Source organism: Carettochelys insculpta, chromosome 3 (genome assembly GCF_033958435.1).
Source record: "Carettochelys insculpta isolate YL-2023 chromosome 3, ASM3395843v1, whole genome shotgun sequence".
In the NCBI taxonomy this organism is placed as follows: Eukaryota; Metazoa; Chordata; order Testudines; family Carettochelyidae; genus Carettochelys; species Carettochelys insculpta.
Window position 1 is genome coordinate 74165722 of NC_134139.1, and position 19840 is coordinate 74185561.

At 40.3% G+C, this 19840-nt stretch overlaps 1 protein-coding gene across 1 annotated transcript in view; it reads left to right on the forward strand.

Annotated features, from left to right (window-relative positions):
• The window catches only part of ERO1B (endoplasmic reticulum oxidoreductase 1 beta), an 81942-nt gene that overhangs the window by 52302 nt on the left and 9800 nt on the right, over positions 1-19840 (forward strand). The window contains exons 6-13 of the mRNA XM_074988647.1: positions 844-917; positions 8828-8948; positions 9041-9087; positions 11025-11036; positions 11560-11586; positions 14237-14329; positions 14656-14902; positions 18222-18291. Of these exons, the coding sequence (XP_074844748.1) occupies positions 844-917; positions 8828-8948; positions 9041-9087; positions 11025-11036; positions 11560-11586; positions 14237-14329; positions 14656-14902; positions 18222-18291 (691 nt within the window). The remainder of the gene's footprint in view (positions 1-843; positions 918-8827; positions 8949-9040; positions 9088-11024; positions 11037-11559; positions 11587-14236; positions 14330-14655; positions 14903-18221; positions 18292-19840) is intronic.

Consider the following 19840-nt stretch of genomic DNA (forward strand, 5'->3'; position numbering starts at 1 on the left):
TTTCGTGGTGTGTGGTTTGTTTTTTTGAAATGTTATATTAAATAAGCGACTTACCATTGTTTGCTAAAGCCCTAAGTCCTAAACTATGAGTTTGTTATACATACAGAAAGAGGAAGAGTTATGGAAGTGTGATAATTAATTCCTTTGTATTTTTTTAAAGAGGATAATCCTATTTTTGGCGCAATATACAAAATCGAGATCATTGTCTTGTTTCATATTGTATTGTAGAATCTGTTGATGTTAGAGATGGGGCAGAGGACCTAAAAGACCTGTGTTCATCTTCGTCAATGCAGAGTTTCTTCTACAGTATATAAAGGCTTGTCTCAGCAAACAAAGTCTTTGGGATGCGGAGGCTTGTATCTTCCTTCCACGTACACCCATACCTAAAGTTCCCTATGCTCTAACCTACTCCTATTTCTATGCTCGGTAAACTAAAGCGTGCTAGGAAACTTGTAGTGCACAGCAGTAGGGCCCATGTGGCAGCTGGTACATGGTAGGCCAGCACAGGTTAGATTTACTTTCCATCTTGCCGTGAAAGATGTGTTTGTATGGCAAGTGTGAATATAGTCATTTATATTACTTCTCCAGGGGTAAATTAATAAGTATTTAACAGGCGATAGCTCATTGATACTTTTCAGTGCTTTGGATATAATTTTAAATTCAGAGATCTGGCTCACCATCAATTCTGTGTATTCAGAATTATCCAGTTTATATAGTTTTATGATTGCTTATTTTGACATGCTTCATAGATAGATTTAAGCACAAAAATAAAAACATTTTTACAAGTGAAATTCAATTAAATGTATTTATTTATTTTGTTTTGTTTGTTTTTTTTTCCCTCAGTAACCAAAGTAAAGAGGCTTTCATTGACTGGGCAAGATACGATGATTCACAGGACCACTTTTGTGAACTTGATGGTAAAATAGTTACAGAAGTGAATAAGTTTTTCAAACTGCTCTAGTTCTCTAAGGAAGCATGTTCGTTTGCTTCATATGCTGTCAGTAAATAAATTGAAGTGTCTTACAAATGTCTTAATGCGCCACATAAAAAGCTCCATACGGTATCATGTAGAAGGAAACTTCTTAAAGGGGAAAAAAGTACAGCATAGGGGCGCTGGGTGGTCACTCGATAACAAGTAGGACATTTTCATGTCACCCACCTATTTGTGAGTCTGTTGATAGCTGGTCAGCCTTGTTCTGGAACCACAGTTATTATCACAGAAGGGGCAGGTTTTAGTAGCTACTGGAGGAGCTTGGGGCCGTTTTTTACTCTTCTTCTCCGACTCTTCTCGTCTGCACTGCGGTGCATCCTCTCAAATTGCACCACCCCCTCAAGGATTACCATTTTCCACTGGGGACGGTCTTGGGCAAGGTTCTCCCCATGTGTCAAAACCAGTGCTGCACCTTTTCATGTGTGCCTTCAGCATATCCTTATATCGCTTCCGTTGGCCCCCAACACTCCTCTGTCCTTCCTCCAACTCAGAAAATAGAATCTGTTTTGGGGGGCACTGATCAAACATCTGAACCACATTACCAGTCCAACAAAATTATTGATGAATGATAATGGCTTCAGTGCTGGTCATATGCAACTCTTCCAGGACACTAGTGTTTGTGTGCCTATCCTCCCAAGAGATATTTAAAATTCTCCCTTAGGCAGCATTGATGATATTGTTGAAGTGCCTTCAAATGACCCTTCTATGTTTCTCCAGGTTTCACATGCATACAGTAGTGTTGGAATAACCACTTAATGGTACACAAGGAGCTTTGTCTTGGGATAGATGTCCCAATTCTCCAAGACCCTTTGTTTCAGGCGAGTGAAAGCAGAGCTTGTACAGCTCAGATGATGCGGGATTTCTGCATCAGTGCCAACTTTAGTGGAAAGATGACTTCCAAGGTATGGGGAGAGCTCCATATTTTCCATTAACTTCAATAGAAGGTACATGAGATTGTCCCTTCGGCAAGAGTTGGTGGAACACCTTGGTCTTTTTGATGCTCAGTGTGAGGATGAGAGTCTTGTGTGCTTAAGCGAAGTCACTTAAGATGGTCTGAAGGGCAACAGGGAAAGAGAGCAAAAATCATCTTGTCTTCCATGATTGAGGTTGTGGAGGTCTTTCTTTTAACCTGCAGTCTCCTGGGATTTAAAAGCTACCTGTTTATTCTATAGACAATTTTCACACCATCTGGAAGCTTGCTATCAGTGAGGTGAAGTGTCATGTCATGGTGATGAAGATGCTGAACAGTGATGGAGTAACAATGCAGCCTTATATGACTCCTGTTTTGACCTCTTTGGGATCCCTTGTTGCTCAATATTATGGCAGTCTTGTTGATGTGAAGCTGTGATTGACGGAGTTAGATGCTTTGGTCGGGTTGAAGAAACTTGTGTATAAGGCTTGGTTTTGTTCACGACCCTTTTCTTGCAATTGCCAGGCGGTGAAGATTGTGTCTGCTGTTCCTTGCAATGGTCAGAAGTCACACTGGGATTCTGGGAGACTTTCTTCTGAGAGTGGCAGGATTCAGTTTGCAAGGATTCGAGCTAATAGTTCTCCCTGCCGTTGCTAGGAGGGAGATGCCACAATAGTTTCCACAGTCTGACTTGTCATCCTTCTTGAAGAGACTGATGATCAGGGTGTTTCTGAAATCTTGCAGCATCTGCTCCCTATCCCAGATCTTGAGAATGAGGAGGCGGAGTTGTTTGTGGAGCGCTGATCCTCCTCCTTTGAAGACTTCGGCAGGGATTCCATCTAGTGCAGTTGCCTTGTTGCACTTCTTCACTTTAATGGCAGCTTGGACCTCACTCAGAGTAGGAAGTGTTGCAAGGTTGTTCCTAGGCAGTTGCTGATGGGTTTGGTCAAGGGATTCTAGGACCATGGTGGAGGGACATTCAAGAGCTCATTATAGTACCCTCTCCAATGAGAAGCAATGGCTTCATTGTCTTTAAAGAATTAGGTACCGTCCTTTGATCTCAGGGGACTGATTCCATGATTTCTTGTTCCATAAACAGCTTTGGTAGGATTAAAGAAACCTCTTGTAGCGTTTAGCTCTGTGAGATGCTGAAGTTCTCTCGTCTTCTCAGTCCACCACTGGCTTCTGAATCCTTGTCTTACGTTGCATTTCTGTATTTATGTGCTTCTCTCTTTGTTGTGCAGTTGATGTCACTTTGCCAGACCCTAAAGGCTTTCTGTTTTGCCTCAACTGCACATTCATTTTCTACATCATTTTCATCAAGCCAGTCCTGATGCTTTCGGGACTGGAAGCCAATGGTTTCTCCACAAGCTTCAATGATGGCATTTTTCAGTTGATACCAGTGTTTTCCATATCTTCAGGCTGTACTATCAGTAGCTTCCTTTGGAGCACTATCTAGATGTCACTTCGTCTGATGGGGTCCTTCAAGCCTGGTATCCTGATCTTTCGTCATATCTGTTTCCTCTGATGTCACTATTTGGTGACAGTCCTAATTGCCGTTGTGGATCAAATAAGGCAGTGATCAGTCTAGAAGTCGTTAGCACTAGTCATTGCACATATGAGAAGGACATCGTGCCGATCCCAAGTGTGGACAAAGAATCTTCCTTTCCCAGTGGTAGTCTGCCAGAGGTCCATGTCTCTTCTGACCCTGGCATTGAAATCCCCTCCAACAGAATAATCTTGTCTTCTTTAGGGATGTCTTTTGGGACTGTGTCCAATTGGGTGTAGAACTTCTCTTTCACATCATCTTTGGCATAAGCACTAATGACAGTTGCGTGCTGGTTTTTGGCAAGCTTCAAGTAGAGTGTCATGAGACACTCACTGATGCCATCAGGGATTTCAGATAGGATCTTTTGTTGGTTTGTTTTTGATGGCAAATCCTACTCCATGAATTCGTTTTCCTTCCTTGGGGGTTCCTTTCCAGAAAAATGTGTACCTGCCGCCTTCTTCTCTTAGCTGTCCTCCTTCTGGTCTATGTGTTTCTGCCAGGGCAGCCATACTAATGTTGAGTAGTCACAGCTTGTGGGCAATAATTGCCATGCATCTTTCAGGTCGCTCACTGGCTGGGTTGTCCATTAGAGTCTGAATATTCCATGTTCCAAAGTTTACTGTTTGATTTCAGCTGCATAGAAGTAAACTCCCTGAATGTGGTTGTCCAGCTAGGGGGGTTGAGGTGGACTGTATTTAGGGCATCTTTTCTAGCCCCTTCCCCATGTGGGGTGAGTGAAGCGGCTGCTGAGTTGTGGATGCAGTAGCCAGACCATTCTACTACCTCAGTCCTTGAAATGTAATGACCGCTACATACATACAGTGCCTACATGCTGGTCAGTGACTAAAAGCTTCCAGATTTCACAATCTGTCTCCCATCACCATTCTCCAGTCACTGTAGGGCTTAAGTTTAGGAAAGTCGTATGCAGAGGAAGGTGCCTATGTGTGACTTATTTCAACACTGGGGGGACTGCTGCACTGCAGTCCCCGTCCCCCCCACCGATTCTTGATGGATAGAAGGCTCAGGTCCAATGGCATGGGGTCCACAATGACAGAGTTTCCTGTCTGCTGCAGCCTTCATCTGCCTTCGTAGGCACTATAGTGTTACCCTTGCTATCCTCCGCTTGTACTGCAGTTGAGAATCATTTTAGGATAATTCTTCATCTGCACCGCCCCTCCCCACCCCACCTCAACCTTGCTGCCATAGGTTACCCTGCTGGGAGTACAAGACTTCCTATGGCATCGCTCTTGGGTTCATTGGAACACACAAGCCCACTTACCACAACAAGGTGACAATCCAGAGAGTAAGAAGGGCATGTGGAGGTGGTGGTGGTTGTTGTTGTTGTTGTTGTTATTACTGGTATGGGGCATTTATAGTGAGTAGATAGTGTCTGCTTTATGGAAGTGAAAAGGGAAGTGTGTATATAACTAACAAGTAAAGATGCTGAAATCTCCTTCCATACTAGGAAAAACATAAGATCACTAATGCAAAACCACATTGCTTAAACATATGTCTACGCAGTATAAAACAATGTGGCAGGGAGTCTTAGAGCCTGGGGTAACTGATTGTTGCTGTGGGGCTAAAAATAGCAATATAGACATTTGGGCTTATGCTGTAGCCAGGGCAACAGAGAGAGTCTCTGAATTTGGGTCCAAACAGCCACACTGCTATTTTTAGCCCTGTAGCACGAGTCCTGCAAGCTCAAGTCAGTTGATCAAGGCTCTGAGACGAGGTGCTCACTACTTGTTTTCTTGTTGTACAGTTATACCCTGAGGCTACATTACTCCTGCCGCTTCTTCTGCAAATGGTGTGGTAATGAGCCGTCTGGAAGATGCTAAGGAGGCTCAGATGTAAATTTCCCGTGTCTCATTAGCATATTGGCGCATGATTCGGAGTCCAGAAGAAACTCTTCTGGGCTCCAAAATACACGTGTGGATGCATGGCCCCTGGGGATCTTCCAGAAGGAAAACCTCCTTCCAGAAGCCCCCTCTTCCAGTTCATTATCATGCTGCTTCTGGAAGAAGCCACATGTGTAGACATAGCCTTAGTCATTTGCTTTATTCCCTTTGAGGACCTCAGAAATTGTGCTGGGAAAGAGCTAGTTTCTTCACAGCCTGGCTTTTTCCGTAGTTGCCCGTGAATTGAAATTATCATCTTTGCCTTTAGTAAACATCTTTGATTAGCAAAAACTGGTCTTTTCTGAAAGCAAAAAGCAGTCAAGTAGCACTTTAAAGACTAGCAAAATAGTTTATTAGGTGAGCTTTCGTGGGACAGACCGACATTTGTCTTCATCTGAGAGGCTGGCTGCTATAAATGCTGGTAACTGCTATTGTACTTTTGATTATTTCAGCTTATTCTAGGCAACTTATTTACAAAGAGTTGTGAAGCTGTAAAACAGTGTCAATGTTAAATGTTTGCTAAAATATTAGAACACGCTAAACAGTTTTCCGGCTTGTGTGGATTTATCATTTCTGCCTATTGCCTGCACCTTTTCTCTTTAGCTTCCCCAGGTGATTTTTGGCTACTGTCTACTCCCTTCCTCCCCCTCCCCCTTTTTTTTTTTTGATCAATTCTGGAGTGACTCTTAACTGCAGTTCTGATGACGTGGTTTTTTTGTTGCTAGCAGGCCTGCTGACAGGAGGGAGCAAGGGGGACAGTTGCACAGGTACTTGGCATTTCAGAGGCCCGGAGCTCTGACTGCTACTTCTGCTTCTTTGGCAGCAGTGGCAGTGGAGCTTCAGTCCCCTTTGAATTGCTGTGGCAGTGCTACTCCACCACTCCAAACTACCGCAAGAAATGCGGTGGGAGGGTTCAGTGCCATGGTCCAAGCAACACTAAAGGTCTGACTGCACTATGCCCTGCCCCTTTTGAGGCCACAGAGCTGTACCCTCTTTCACTGTTGCCAAGGCCCATGGTGGCTGTCTGCCCTGCTCAGTCCTAGTAACAGCTTTTCCTTTCTGCTATGTTTGCTCATCATTCAGTATTTACAAGATCAAGTGCTCAGGGACTTCAGTGGTTTACTCTTGTGACTGATTAAGTGACACTCTCTTGATACTTGGTTGCAGGTTTTAATATTTCACATCAGATATTGTATTTACGTATAATTATTTCCAGTTTTTACTTATTTAAAAATTGAAATACTATTCTCAAGTTCTCACAGTTCGTTTAAAAAAAAAAGCTGAAAAAGCTGTATGTAGCTATCTTGAAATTTTCTTTGTGTTTTTGAACGTTGTCCTTTTGCGTTCATGTTGAAATAAAGAGAATGTTTGAATGTACTGTTTATAGCTCTTCCTGGCTTAAGTAAAAAAGCATTCTAAAATGCACTGTTAAACATTTCTAATTTGCAGCATTATACATTGGTAGAAAATTTTGACTAAAGCATTTGAGAATAAATCTCATACATTTCTTTCGCTCATGAGGGAACTAAACTTGAGAACTACAATTTATAAAAGCAATCATAGCTTCATGGAAATAAAGCCTAGGTTTTAGAACAGTTAGAACCTTGCAAGTCCTGTTTTTATCATTATTTAGTGTTACTTGTTACCATATAGCCCCAATCCTGAAAACACTCATGGTGACATGCTTAACTGTAAACATCTGAATAGTCCTATTGAAGTCACTGGGACCATTCATGTTTCCTTGTAAGCCCAAGCATACGTGTTTTCAGGATTTGGGGCCTATATTTACAGTAGTCAAAGTCTGCAGTGCAAATGCGCACAGGCACAAAAAGGTCCGCTACAGCCCTCAGCTCACGACCACCACCTTCTCCACTGTAAACACATAATTTTTTTTTAAAAGAAAGCGTTACACTTAAATGCACAAATCTTTGAAAAGAATGAAAGAGAACCACATGTGACACATTATTCCTGTTGCATATTGCTCTGCTGGAAGGTATTCATCTGCTACCATGATGAAAGCAGTACAAGAACCTGTATAGAGTGAAGCAGATCTTCTTTAGCCACCTTTAGTGTATAGCATTGATATTACATGTAGGATATTTATGATGGGAACAGAGAGATAGCCGTGCTAGTCTATATACTATCAAAACAAAAAAGCAGTCCAGTAGCACTTTAAAGACTAACAAAATAACAGTAGGTGGTGAACTTTCGTGGGACAGACCCACTTCTTCAGATCATAGCTATACCAAAACAGACTCAATATTTAAGTCACAGAGACCCCAAAATAGTAATCAAGGTGGACAAATCAGAAAAATATTATCAAGGTGAGCAAATCAGAGAGCAGAGGGGCAAAAGCTGGGGAGAGAGGGAGAAGTCAAGAATTAGATAAAGTCATGTATGCATAAGAGCCCCTATAATGACCCAGCGAATTCCCATCCCGGTTCAAACCACGTGTTATGTTGAATTTGAATATAAAAGAGAGTTCAGCAGCCTCTCTTTCCAAACTGTTGTGAAAATTCCTCTTCAGTGAAACATAAACTTTCAGGTCATTAATAGAATGGCCCACTCCATTAAAGTTCTGGCTGACAGGTTTGTGTGTTTAGAGTGTTTTGATGTCTGTTTTGTGTCCATTCTTTGTCGAAGAGTGTTTAAAGTCTATCCTATGTACATGGTGTGTGGGCATTGTTGGCACATGATGTTATATATGATGTTAGCTGAGGAACAGGAGAATTTGCCCGTGATCCTGTGAATAACATGGTTAGGATCCAGTGATGGTATCTCCAGAATAAATATGTGGACAAAGTTGGGAATGGGGCTTGTTCCAAGGAGAAGTTCCAGGACTGGTATTATTGTGGTGTAGCCTGTGGTTGCTAGTGAGAATCCTCATAAGGTTGGGAGGTTGTCTGTAGGAGAGAACAGGCCTGTCACCTAAGGGCCTTCTGGAGGGTGGTATCCTGATTAAGGATAGGTTGTAGATCTTTAATATTGGACAGACTTCAAACTCTCTTAGACAAACGTGGTTTGAACCGGGATGGGAATTTTCTAGGTCATTATAGGGGCTCTAATGTATACTTGGCTTTATCTAATTCTTGACCTCTCCCCCTCCCCCTCGCTTCTGCCCCTCTGCTCTCTGATTTGCTCACCTTGATAATATTTTTCTGATTTGTCCACCTTGATTACTATTTCTGGGTCTCTATGCTTTAAATATTGAGTCTGTTCTGGTAAGGCTGTGATCTGAAGAAGTGGGTCTCTCCCACGAAAGCTCATCACCTAATAAATTATTTTGTTCGTCTTTAAAGTGCTACTGGACTGCTTTTTTGTTTTGATATTTATGATGGTATGTAAAATCAAACTGGAGTATAAGATAGAGATATGTTATCAACACTCACTTTAACATGGTTATGTATAACTAGTTTTTATGAAATGAAGTCCTTTTAAAATGACTGGTTAGGATATGTAACAAAGGGTTTCCTGTTTAGATGAACAATCTCCAGATGTGCAGTATGTGGATTTGCTGTTGAATCCAGAACGTTACACTGGATACAAAGGACCCTCTGCATGGAGAGTGTGGAACAGCATCTACGAAGAAAACTGCTTCAAGTAACTGAGGAGGGAGGAAAATACGCTTTATACGTCAAACAGTAACACTTCTTCTGAGCACAAAAATTATTTATTTTTTAACTTTTTTTCAGGCCTCGATCTGTCTATCGTCCTTTAAATCCACTGGCACCCAGCAGGGGTGGGTTTCAACTACTTTGTACTCATTAAATGCTTTCAACAACATTTTAAATTACTTTTGTGAATTTCCAGTCCAGATAACAGCCTACGCTGTTGTACAATCTGTTGTTCTGTTGGCGCTATATAAAGCTACAAAGACTAGATCATAAAATAGAAAAAAAAAATTGATTCTTATGTATCAAACTTAATTAGCCAATATAATACTCTGGTTATGTTAAATTGCACGCATGCTTCATCTTATGCACATCAACAATCTCATTAAAGTCGGTGGGACTAGTGTGCAAATTCAGAGCACATCTATAAGTGTGTAGATGATCATGTTCAGAATCACATGACAATGAGTGGGAGTTAAGCCTTACCAGCAGTATCCTCAATAGTCCAGGTCTTGAATCTGACTTTTTTTTTTTTCCTAGTACATCTAATTTTGTCACGTCAGTATGTTTATTAGCTAAGAAGATGCACAGTATTGTAGTCAAGTTTGAGTAGTAACCAAGAGGTAGCTGTGTTGGTTTTTTTTTATTTAGAATACAGACTATCACTCTAAAGACTAACAAAACGATTAGGTGATCACCTAATAAATCATTTTGCTGGTCTTTATAGTCAAGTTTGTAATAGGGTTTTCCTGACAATAATATAACTTTTTGTTAGTGTAAATGTAGTGGGATCCATAATTGAAAGATTAAAAAAAGTGTTAAAGTAGGCACACTTTCTGACAATAGAATTCTGGTTTAGAAAGTTGAAATGAAAATCAGTTTTTCCTCAGTGAATCTAAACTGAAGTCTTGTGTCCCCACTGATAGCTTTCTTAGTTCCCATAGCAATGAAATGTTAATATAAATCCATTCAGAAAGAAATCTTGCATGTTGGAAATGAAAAAAGACTCATTTAGCAGTGGCTGGCCGTGTCTACACTAGCCCCAAACTTCGAAATGGCCACGCAAATGGCCATTTCGAAGTTTACTAATGAAGCGCTGAAATGCATATTCTGCGCCTCATTAGTATGCGGGCGACTGCGGCGCTTCGAAATTGATGTGGCTCGCCGCAGCGTGGCTCATCCCAATGGGGCTCCTTTTCGAAAGGATCCCACCTACTTCGAAGTCCCCTTATTCCCATCTGCTCACAGGAATAAGGGGACTTCGAAGTAGGCGGGGTCCTTTCAAAAAGGAGCTCCATCAGGGCGAGCCGCGCGGCAGGGAGCTGCGTCAATTTCAAAGCGCTGCGGCCGCCCGCATGCTAATGAGGCACTGAATATGTATTTTAGTGCTTCATTAGTAAACTTCGAAATGGCCATTTGTGTGGCCATTTGGAAGTTTGGGGCTAGTGTAGACGTAGCCGATGAGGACCATCGGCAAAATTTGAAACTAGGCTTTGTTTTAAAATGTCACTATTATAATCTGTTAATTCATTTTACAAAAATAACACAGTATACCCTGTGCATCAACACAGAAGGAGTCTTACTCTTGCTAATACTTTTCTGTGTTTTTTGTCTAACTAAAAACTTAGACACTGACCTCATAGATCAGTGATATTGATATTAACTGTTGGCAGGCAGTAAGTATATTTGAATAATGTATTTTGTTAATTTATGTTTAAAAAAATTCAGCATGTTTTATAACAACATGCACAAAAGTGAGCTGATTACAGGGTGAAGGAAGGATCATTAGACATTAGCTCATGTCTTCTGCATAATACAGGCAATAGTATCTCATCCAGTAATTTGAACCAAGCCCATACTTTTTTTTATGAGCTACAGCGTATCTTTGGTGTAAAGGATAAGCTGTTTTGTGAGTTTCCTGACATGAACCAAAGAAACATTTTATTGCATTTTTAATATTTCAGTAACAGGGTGTGTGTGTCATTTCCTATACAGAGTGGAAGTAGTTTTTTTCCGAATGTTCCTAGATCTTTATATACAACTTTTGTCTTTCTTTTGTTTTCAGGGGAGGATGATGGTAAGTCTGATTAATACATTCTACATAATATTTAAATACATAGTAGTAGTTATAGTGGACTTTACTTTGGTAGTTGTTATTGTTAACTTAAGCTGTGTGTACAGTTGCATTCGTCTTTCGAAAGAGGCATGCAAATGAGGGAAATTGGAAATGCAAATGAAGTGCTGATTTACATCTCACACTTCATTTGCAGAATCTTTTTGGAAGCAATTCTATCAAAAGAAGAAAAACTGTAGACGGGGCTCATTTGAAATCAAACTGTTTTGGAGAAGAAAAAAAACCTTATTTCTAACTTTTTTTAAAGCTAAAATTGCTTGTCCCCAGTTAACTTCTATGTCTAGTGTAGACATAAACCTACTCAGGTTAATCTTGATGATATTGCTCTAAAGCATGCAGTTGTGGAAACTCATGCCCTCAGAATAGACAATGCACATAGTATTCAAGGGTTTCTCCTTAAACTTAAAGGATGTTAATTTGTACAAATGCATATGCATGGGTTTACCATATGTTTTTGTATTTTCAGGAGAATCTTTCTACACATGGCTAGAAGGTAAGAGGAAAGTTGACATGATGACTAAAATTGTTTCCATTAGAAAAAACATAGGCCAATTGTTCTTCACCACTTTCTTACCCCAATTATTCTGTCCTGTTTGGTTGATACCTGGAGCAAGGGTATGTCTTCATCCCAGAATCAATAATTTGTTTCTTAACGAACCATAACAGAGAGGTAGCTGTGTCAGTCTGTATTCTACGAAAACAAGCGAGCTGTCATGTAACACTTTAAAGACTAACAGAATAATTTATTATGTGATGAGCTTTCGTGGGATAGACCCACTTCTTCAGATCAATAGCATTCTAGTATAGACTGACAGTTACATAGCACAGAGGTCCAAAAAAAATGAAATAACTGACAAATCAGATACATGGAACTGAAGGGGGAGGAGTGAGGGGGAGAGATACTAACAGTCTTGCCTGCGATCATTATGAATGCGAAAGGAAGGGAAACAGTCCTTGTAATGTGTAAGGTAATTGCTCTCTCTATTGAGACCAAGTGTTAATGTATCGAATTTGAACATGAACTCCAGTTCGCACATCTCCCTTTGTAATCTGCTGTTAAAGTCTCTTCGCTGTAGAACACATTCTCAGTTCTTTAACAGAATGGCCCACTCCATTGAAATGAGAGTAAATTAACTACCTGAAATTATTCATTAATGCTCAGAATGTATCCTTTTTATTCAGAGGTATCATTGTGCACTAAAATACTCCACAAGGCATTGAAAGACCTCCTTTTTTGTTCATTTGGCATGTTATTGTAAATGCTTTAAGGTGGTATTTTTAAAGTGTGGTGCTTGTTGCATTTTGTACATTTGTTCACTGTCTAGCTGCTCAAGACTCCTTTTTCAAATCTCAGATGAGAAGGTAGACAAAGAAATTGTTAGGATCTTTATTAGCACTAACTGTCAAATGCTTTTAAAAGCGGTGGTGGTTGAACCACTCATTTATGCAACCAGAATTACTTTTTAAGACAGAGGATAGGAACAATTAGCAAAAAACAATTTTTTACCTTTTTTTAAGTGCCTTAAAATGCCAAGCAGGTTTAATCCATATCAACCAAAGGTATCATAAAGGTGTGTGGAAAAGACTATTTTGTTAATTTGAGCAAGAAAGCATAAGCCTTTTCAGAAGCTGACTGTGTTCTGCCTGAAGCATTAATGTCTGCTACTACCAGATATAAGAGCTACTAGCACAGGCAAGAGTTAAAAGTTCAAATGTGCCCTTTAAAATGAAGTAGCATGCCTATAAATGAGAACAGACCTCCTAAAAGGCAATTACTTCAACATGGCAGTGGAATCATTTTACTCAGAAGCTTTTGGAAAATATGTAGGAAGGGCTTATTGTCTCAGTGGAGTAATGTACACTAGAGATGGGAGGAGAGGGCATTTTTAAAGTACATAGTAACATGTTGTGTGTTAATGTAACTGTACTTCTGCACTAGAGCTTCCCTAGTGCACTTCACTATATTGCTGCAGTGCTGCATTGAACAGCACTGGGGAACGCTTAATGTGCAACAACATGGTCTATGCAGACCAATTAATGCTTTAAAAATGAGTCCCTTTACTGCATATTGCCCTGCTGTGTACACAAAATCTCTACATTTGGAATTAGCATGCATCTCAGTTTGCTCTCTCTGTGGTGGGGGAAATGCTGCTTACTGACTTCAGAAAATATGGTTTCTAGTCAATTTGACTGTAGCGGATTTTCTCCTGGTCCCCCCCCTCTTTCATAAGGCATTCCATGTCCTTTTACTTAGACCTGTGAATTCCTGTGTTTCTCCTCTCATTTCTTACATGTGCCTTTCAGTGAACACTTTACTCCACTATATTTGCCCTTTTATTTTGATTTTAATCGCTATAATAGCATTAGTATGTTATTTCAGTTTTCTAATTATTGAACTACCCAGCGTCCTTTGGGTTTTTCTCAGCTCAATGGGACCCTTTAGCACCTTTCAGTTAAACCCCCTCATGGATGGTGTCAGTGACCATGCCCTGCAGTGTGTGGACATATGCTTGTATCATCACCTTATTTGTGATGAAAATGTTTTATTTCTGAATTGTATCATAGTTAAGCAGCAGCCTTGAGACTTCCACTTCCACTGTTAAGTTTAATTTATCGTGGCTAGTTTTGTCTGAGTATTCATTTTGTTTTTGCCATTTTTGTGCTTTCATGCCTCAGACCAAAAAGAACAGTCTTAACAAATTCAGATGTTTCCTCCTAAATTTGTCCAAAAATATCAATAGTGAATATCAGTGGTAATTTTTTTTAACTTTTTCTAAATTTTTTTATTCAAACTACATAAACATGACACATTTTGCGTGTGGGTTTTGTCCTGACTATTTTACCAAATATGTAAATGCTCCTTACTTTGAATTTTATGATAACAAAAGCCTTACAGTAATGAACAAGTGTGCCTGTTGTGGAGAAGGGGCCAGAGAGAGGAACTGAGTAAGATGGTAATCTTGAGATGTAAACCGTTACCACTGAAAATAATAATTTTTTTAAAAATGACACTAACATGCTATTTTCATTAATTGTAAGTCCAACACTAACAGTTGAACACTGCGAATTTTGCATCACCTTTTTTTCACTGAATGTTATTTTTTTAATCCTAACCATGTTTCTAATAATCATTTTTTAACCAGGTCTTTGTCTGGAGAAAAGAGTGTTCTATAAACTTATTTCTGGACTTCATGTTAGCATCAACTTACATCTTTGTGCAAATTATCTTCTTGAAGGTAATATGTATATTTTATATAAGAGCTCTGAAAGCCTCCCTCATGGTCAGTAGGAACACTTGTTTGTCATGTAGGGGCATGTGTGTGCATGCATGCGTGCATGCACATGTCTGTGTGTAAAAGCCTATGAGATGTATGTATGTAAACACAGTTTGTATTTGTATTTGTGTAGTTATTTGACTACACTGTAGAATCCTGAGATACGCGCACACAACTGCTCTGGTTAGTTTCCTGGCTCCCCTGAGTTATGTGAAATTTGCAAGAATGCAACCTCCACATAAGTCGAGGGTCTGCTACTGAAAGTTATCCTTCTGTTGTCTTCTTAGAAACCTGGGGGAAGCCGCACTGGGGACACAATGTCAAGGAGTTTATTCGTCGCTTTGACCCTATTGAAACAAAAGGAGAAGGACCAAGGAGGCTAAAGAATTTATATTTCTTATATTTGATTGAGCTGCGGGCTTTGTCAAAAGTTGCACCATATTTTGAGCGTTCAATTGTAGACCTTTACACTGGAAATACCCAAGAGGATGCTGAATCTAAAACCCTCTTACTAGACATCTTCAGAGATACAAGGTAAGGTGTGAGATTTTACATTGGTATTTCAGGCATCTTCTGGGAAGGGAAGTGTATTTTGGATGAATAGAAGGTTTGGGGAAGTCGTGTAAAGAAAATCATGGTGTGGAAATTGAGGAGCAAATAAGCTGTGCTCCAAGCTCTAAATAAGGGTGGAGGTGAGCAGAGTGTTGAACTGGGAAAAAAGGAGGGCTGCTTCTTGGTGATGACCCGCACCACTGAGATTGATTCTGCTATTACGAAACTGGTGTAGTTATGGCTGTGGCTTACACCACACTACTAACAGGAGGAATAGAATTACACCCAAAAGAAAGAGAAGCACCCCCTGGGGTTTTTCTAACTCCAAGTAGTTATCTAAAACAGCCCACAGGTTGGTGGATTTCATTGGCTGTTATCTATCCCAATTTCTAAGAGCTGTTATCTATCCTCAAAAAGTGTGAGTTTCGAGTTTCAGGGGATGGGACTACTTAAGGGTTAATAGGAGGGTATGACATGCAGACACAAATGACACTCTGTCCTGTAGAACATGGAGGTTCAGCGGATCACGCTTCCCAGCTGAGGCAGCTTGCTTTCAGAACTTCCCAGTCATTGGGTCAAAGTCTTTTCGGGGGTTCTGGGGCGTCTTTGCCTCAGCCTTACAAGTGACCCTTACAGGCTCGTGAAACTAAAACATAAACACATCACCATACAGACAGATTTGCCACAGGACAGGATACAAACAGACAGAATACAAATAGAGTTAATGAGAGCATTTACTGAGCACATATACTTACATAGTTAAGCAGATACAGGAATAAGATGCACCGTTGCATCATGTTACTTCAGCTAGCTATACTACAAATACAGATTTTCGTGGTACCATTAGGTATTCACACCCTATTCTATCTAACTTGTGAGCAGGCGGGAGGAGTGATGAAGGGTGATCGGGCCTTGTCGCATACAGCGTCCAGTCTCTCCAGGATTCGGGAGTTCCTCCTCCTCCTTACATTGTAGTCCCCCTTTATAATCCTGCCGTTTGCTGACTCCACCCGAGGCCTGACACATCACAGCCTGGTTGCTTCTGGTTCTCTTCACTTTCAGCCCCCCTCAGCCCCCACTCCCCATTTTAACAAGGAAAAAAAATAAGTATGAGATGTTGTGTAAAGTACGCAGCTGGCTCCTCTGGGCTGATGGGTCAGAGGCCATGGTCTTTCCTGTTTTTCAATTTAGGCCAAGAGGATGTGGATGCTGCTGAAGTTGCATACTGCTGTTCATGCAGGCTGTATGCAGTCCAGTAAATCCCGGTGCTAACTGGTTTAGACTTGCCCAATTTACTTGGTTCCTCGGTTCTTGTCCTGGGGTTAATGTTTTAGTCATTTTGTGCTGAGGCATATTTCTTTATAGTATTTTAAAAGGGTCTCTGTACCCTGCCTCCATCCCACGTACCTCACCATGTTGTTCAAGTGCCTGTGTAATTCACCCAAACATGCCCAAGCATGGCCAGTCACTTAGGGTTCACCAGGTTATTTTGCACAGAAATGAAATGAGGAAATAAGTTGGAAGGGAACTGGAAAAGAAGTCTGGCCATAAGCAGGAGGAGGAGGTAACATTTTTTGTTAGCGCCATTAGGAAACATTTTGCCAGATGGTGTTCATAATAGGTTTGTTGCTGTTCAATATATAAAATATACATAACCTGAAAATTAGAAAAATGTAGCATTTAATGTTTTTAGCAGAGAGCCTGCTGCTAAGCCACTTCTTACACTATAGCTCAATTTCCTCCCCTTCTCTATGTCTGCTAGTTGGGAGTCCCTTCAACAAACCAGTATTTTCATTGTTGCTCATCACTACATTTTCCCCTCTGCTATTTATTGCATGACTCACACGCTTTTCTTTTGTTTTTGCTCTGGAAGAACTCAATAAATTATTCATTACCTAAATCCTAGTGAAACTAAGTAAATTGTAGGCTTCAAGGAGAATACTAAGAGGACGTATGGGAAAAAAGTGGGCAGAGGGAAGCAAAGAGAAATTTGCCATGTAGAGGAATCCCAAGAAATTTTCTGGTGTGGACTAAGGATTCGAAAAAAAGACTTCTTTAAAAAATTCTCTTTTTATAATCCCAGGGTTACATCTACATTCCAGCCTGGATCAATCTCAGAGTTTCGATCCACTGCCAGTCGATTTAGTGCAGCAATGGGCAACGTAGCCTAGTGAGTGGGCTGCATGAGTAGCCTTCCTCCATGTCAGTAAGCTGCAAGACTGTCGTAACCAAGACAGTCTCCCAGGATAAGGTAGTTTTTGCCAACTGCGCTTGAATTTGTGGGCTGTTCTGTTAGCAGAGGGAGTGACCAGCTCTCACAATCAATGTTGTAAGCATTTAAGATGCACCTCACTTCACATACCCTTGCTTTACTTGTGTGTCGCATTAGTAATACTGGTAGGAAGAAGACAACACAGATTGAAACAAGTGGAATCTGGCAATCCTGCATGTGAGTGACAGTAAATAAAATATCTTATGAGCCACACAAAGAACCTGATAGACCGCATATAGCCTTCAGGCTGCAGATTGCCCATCAGTGATTAGAGGGTATAGTAAAGACCTGTCAAACTGACCTCAGAACTCTTCTCATGACTTTCTTATTCTACCCTGGATGAGAAGAATAAGGGAAATTGACAGGAGAGTTTCTTTAACCACCCCACGCCCTGCCCCCCGTCAGTGTAGAGCTGGTGGTAACTCAATATAAAGTATGTGAACTCCAGTTAATGTTATTTGCGTAGGTGGAGTTGCACAGCTTAAGTCAACTTTCTGTTGTAGATATAGCCTGAATAACATAGCTGGAGTTCATGTACTTTAAGTCAATTTACTGCTGGCTGTACACTGCAGGGGAGAACTCTGCTGTCAACTTCCTTTGCTCTTCTCATCAGGGTAGCGTAATAGGTTTGATCCTCAGTCGATTTTGTGGTCTTAGATAGATTCACTAAAACAACCACCAGTGGATGGATCCCAGAGTAGAAATATAGGCTGTAATGTAGATGTAATCTCAGATGCTTTAGGTTGTATGTTATTGCAGAGTAAGACAGACACACCTCAGATATAGTAGAGGATTGTAGGTTTTTTTTTTTCTTTTGGCTTTATGATTTACTATGCTTATAGTGCATGTTCGCATTAATAACCACTGCTGCACAGGCTGTTATATCTTATCTTCAGTGAACCAGAACAGAAACTTCCAACTAATTGTCAAATAATTAGTAGAGTGTTTTTATAAAGTTGGATGGTAATGTCTAGTGTGTGCTGACTTTCTTTACTTGCATTTACTTTCTTGAATTTTTTGTTTGACCAGATCCTTTCCAATGCACTTTGATGAAAAGTCAATGTTTGCAGGAGATAAAAAAGGAGCTAAATCATTAAAGGTAAAGTCCTAAATATGTATGTAGTTTACACTTTTAATTATTAAAACCCAAAATACTATTTACAACAGAAAACTTTAAATAAACCTTTGCAACAATGTACCTTGGATAAGATATTGAGAAGGCACACTGAGAACAGCAGTGTGTTTTGGACTTGTAAAAGAGACTTCCTTAAATTAACCTCTAACAAATTGATCTAATTTCATCTGATTGCCAATAAAGACTATTGTGTGACAAAAAACGGCCATTACTACTGCTTACTTATTGCTTCACTCTTTTATCCTCAACCTGGCAGATTAAAATCTGTACTAAAGTGCATTGCTCTGTCACACATACTGTGGCAAGACAAATTCATGCAATTGATGATAGCAGTATTGTTTTTAAATAGACTATTTTCCATGAGGCATTCTCCTGTGATTTTATGCAGTACCTAACAAACTTGTGTGACTTCATATTAGGAAACCTTGATTCTTAGAAACAGATAGTCAGTCAGTCAGTCTTAAAGCACTCCATCCACATGACCTAGTATTTGTCAATAAAGTATTGTATGGCCTTTTGTTCAGATTTGATTCACCTGCACCATACTGTTACAGTTGGAGCAGAAACTTGGATCACTGAATTAGTAAACGGTAAAGGTACAAATCTGTTCTTTGTATAGTTGCTTCATTTGCAGTGTGATAGTTTTTTATTTATGTTACATGGGTTGTCTACAGAACTATTGGAGTTGTCAGAAAATTAATTAGGCCCAGTTACTACTAACTTGATAAAATGCTGTGTATAAATGTGGATTCTCTATTAATTTTGTCATCTTAAATGAGTTGATGGGCTGTCTAATTTCAGTGTGATATACAGTTAGCTGCATGTTCTTATTTTCTGCTGAAACCCATTTTGTAATCTGGAGTTACTATCTCTGAACTCGTTTTCATAAAATTCTAGGGCTGGAGGGGACCTCAGGAGGTCATCTAGTCCAGCCCCCTGCCTAAAGCAGAATCAACCCCAATTAAATTATCCCAGCCATGACTATGTCAAGCTGGGACTTAAAAACCTGTATGGATAGAGATTCCACCAGCTCTCTTGGTAACACATTCCAGTGCTTCACCACCCTTCTGATGAAAGTTTTTCTTAATATCCAGCCTACACCTCTCCCTCTCTAATATCAGACTATTGCTCCTTGTTCTGCCATCTGCCACCACTGAGAACAGTCTCTCTCCATTCTCTTTATAGCCCCCTTTCAGGAAGCTGAAGGCTGCTATCAAATCGTCCCTCAGTCTTCTCTTCCACAAATTAAATAAGCCCAAATCTCTCAGCCTCTTCTCACAGGTCATACACTCCAGCCCCATAATCATTTTCATTGCCCTCTGCTGAACCCTCTCCAATATGTCCATGTCCCTTTTCTACTGGGGGGCCCAGAACTGAATGCAATACTCCAGATGTGGCCTCACCAGTGCCAAGTAGAGGGGAATAATAACTTCTCCAGATCTGGAAATGTTTCTCCTAATGCACCCCAATATGCTGTTAGCCTTCTTGGCTACAGGGGAACACTGTTGACTCA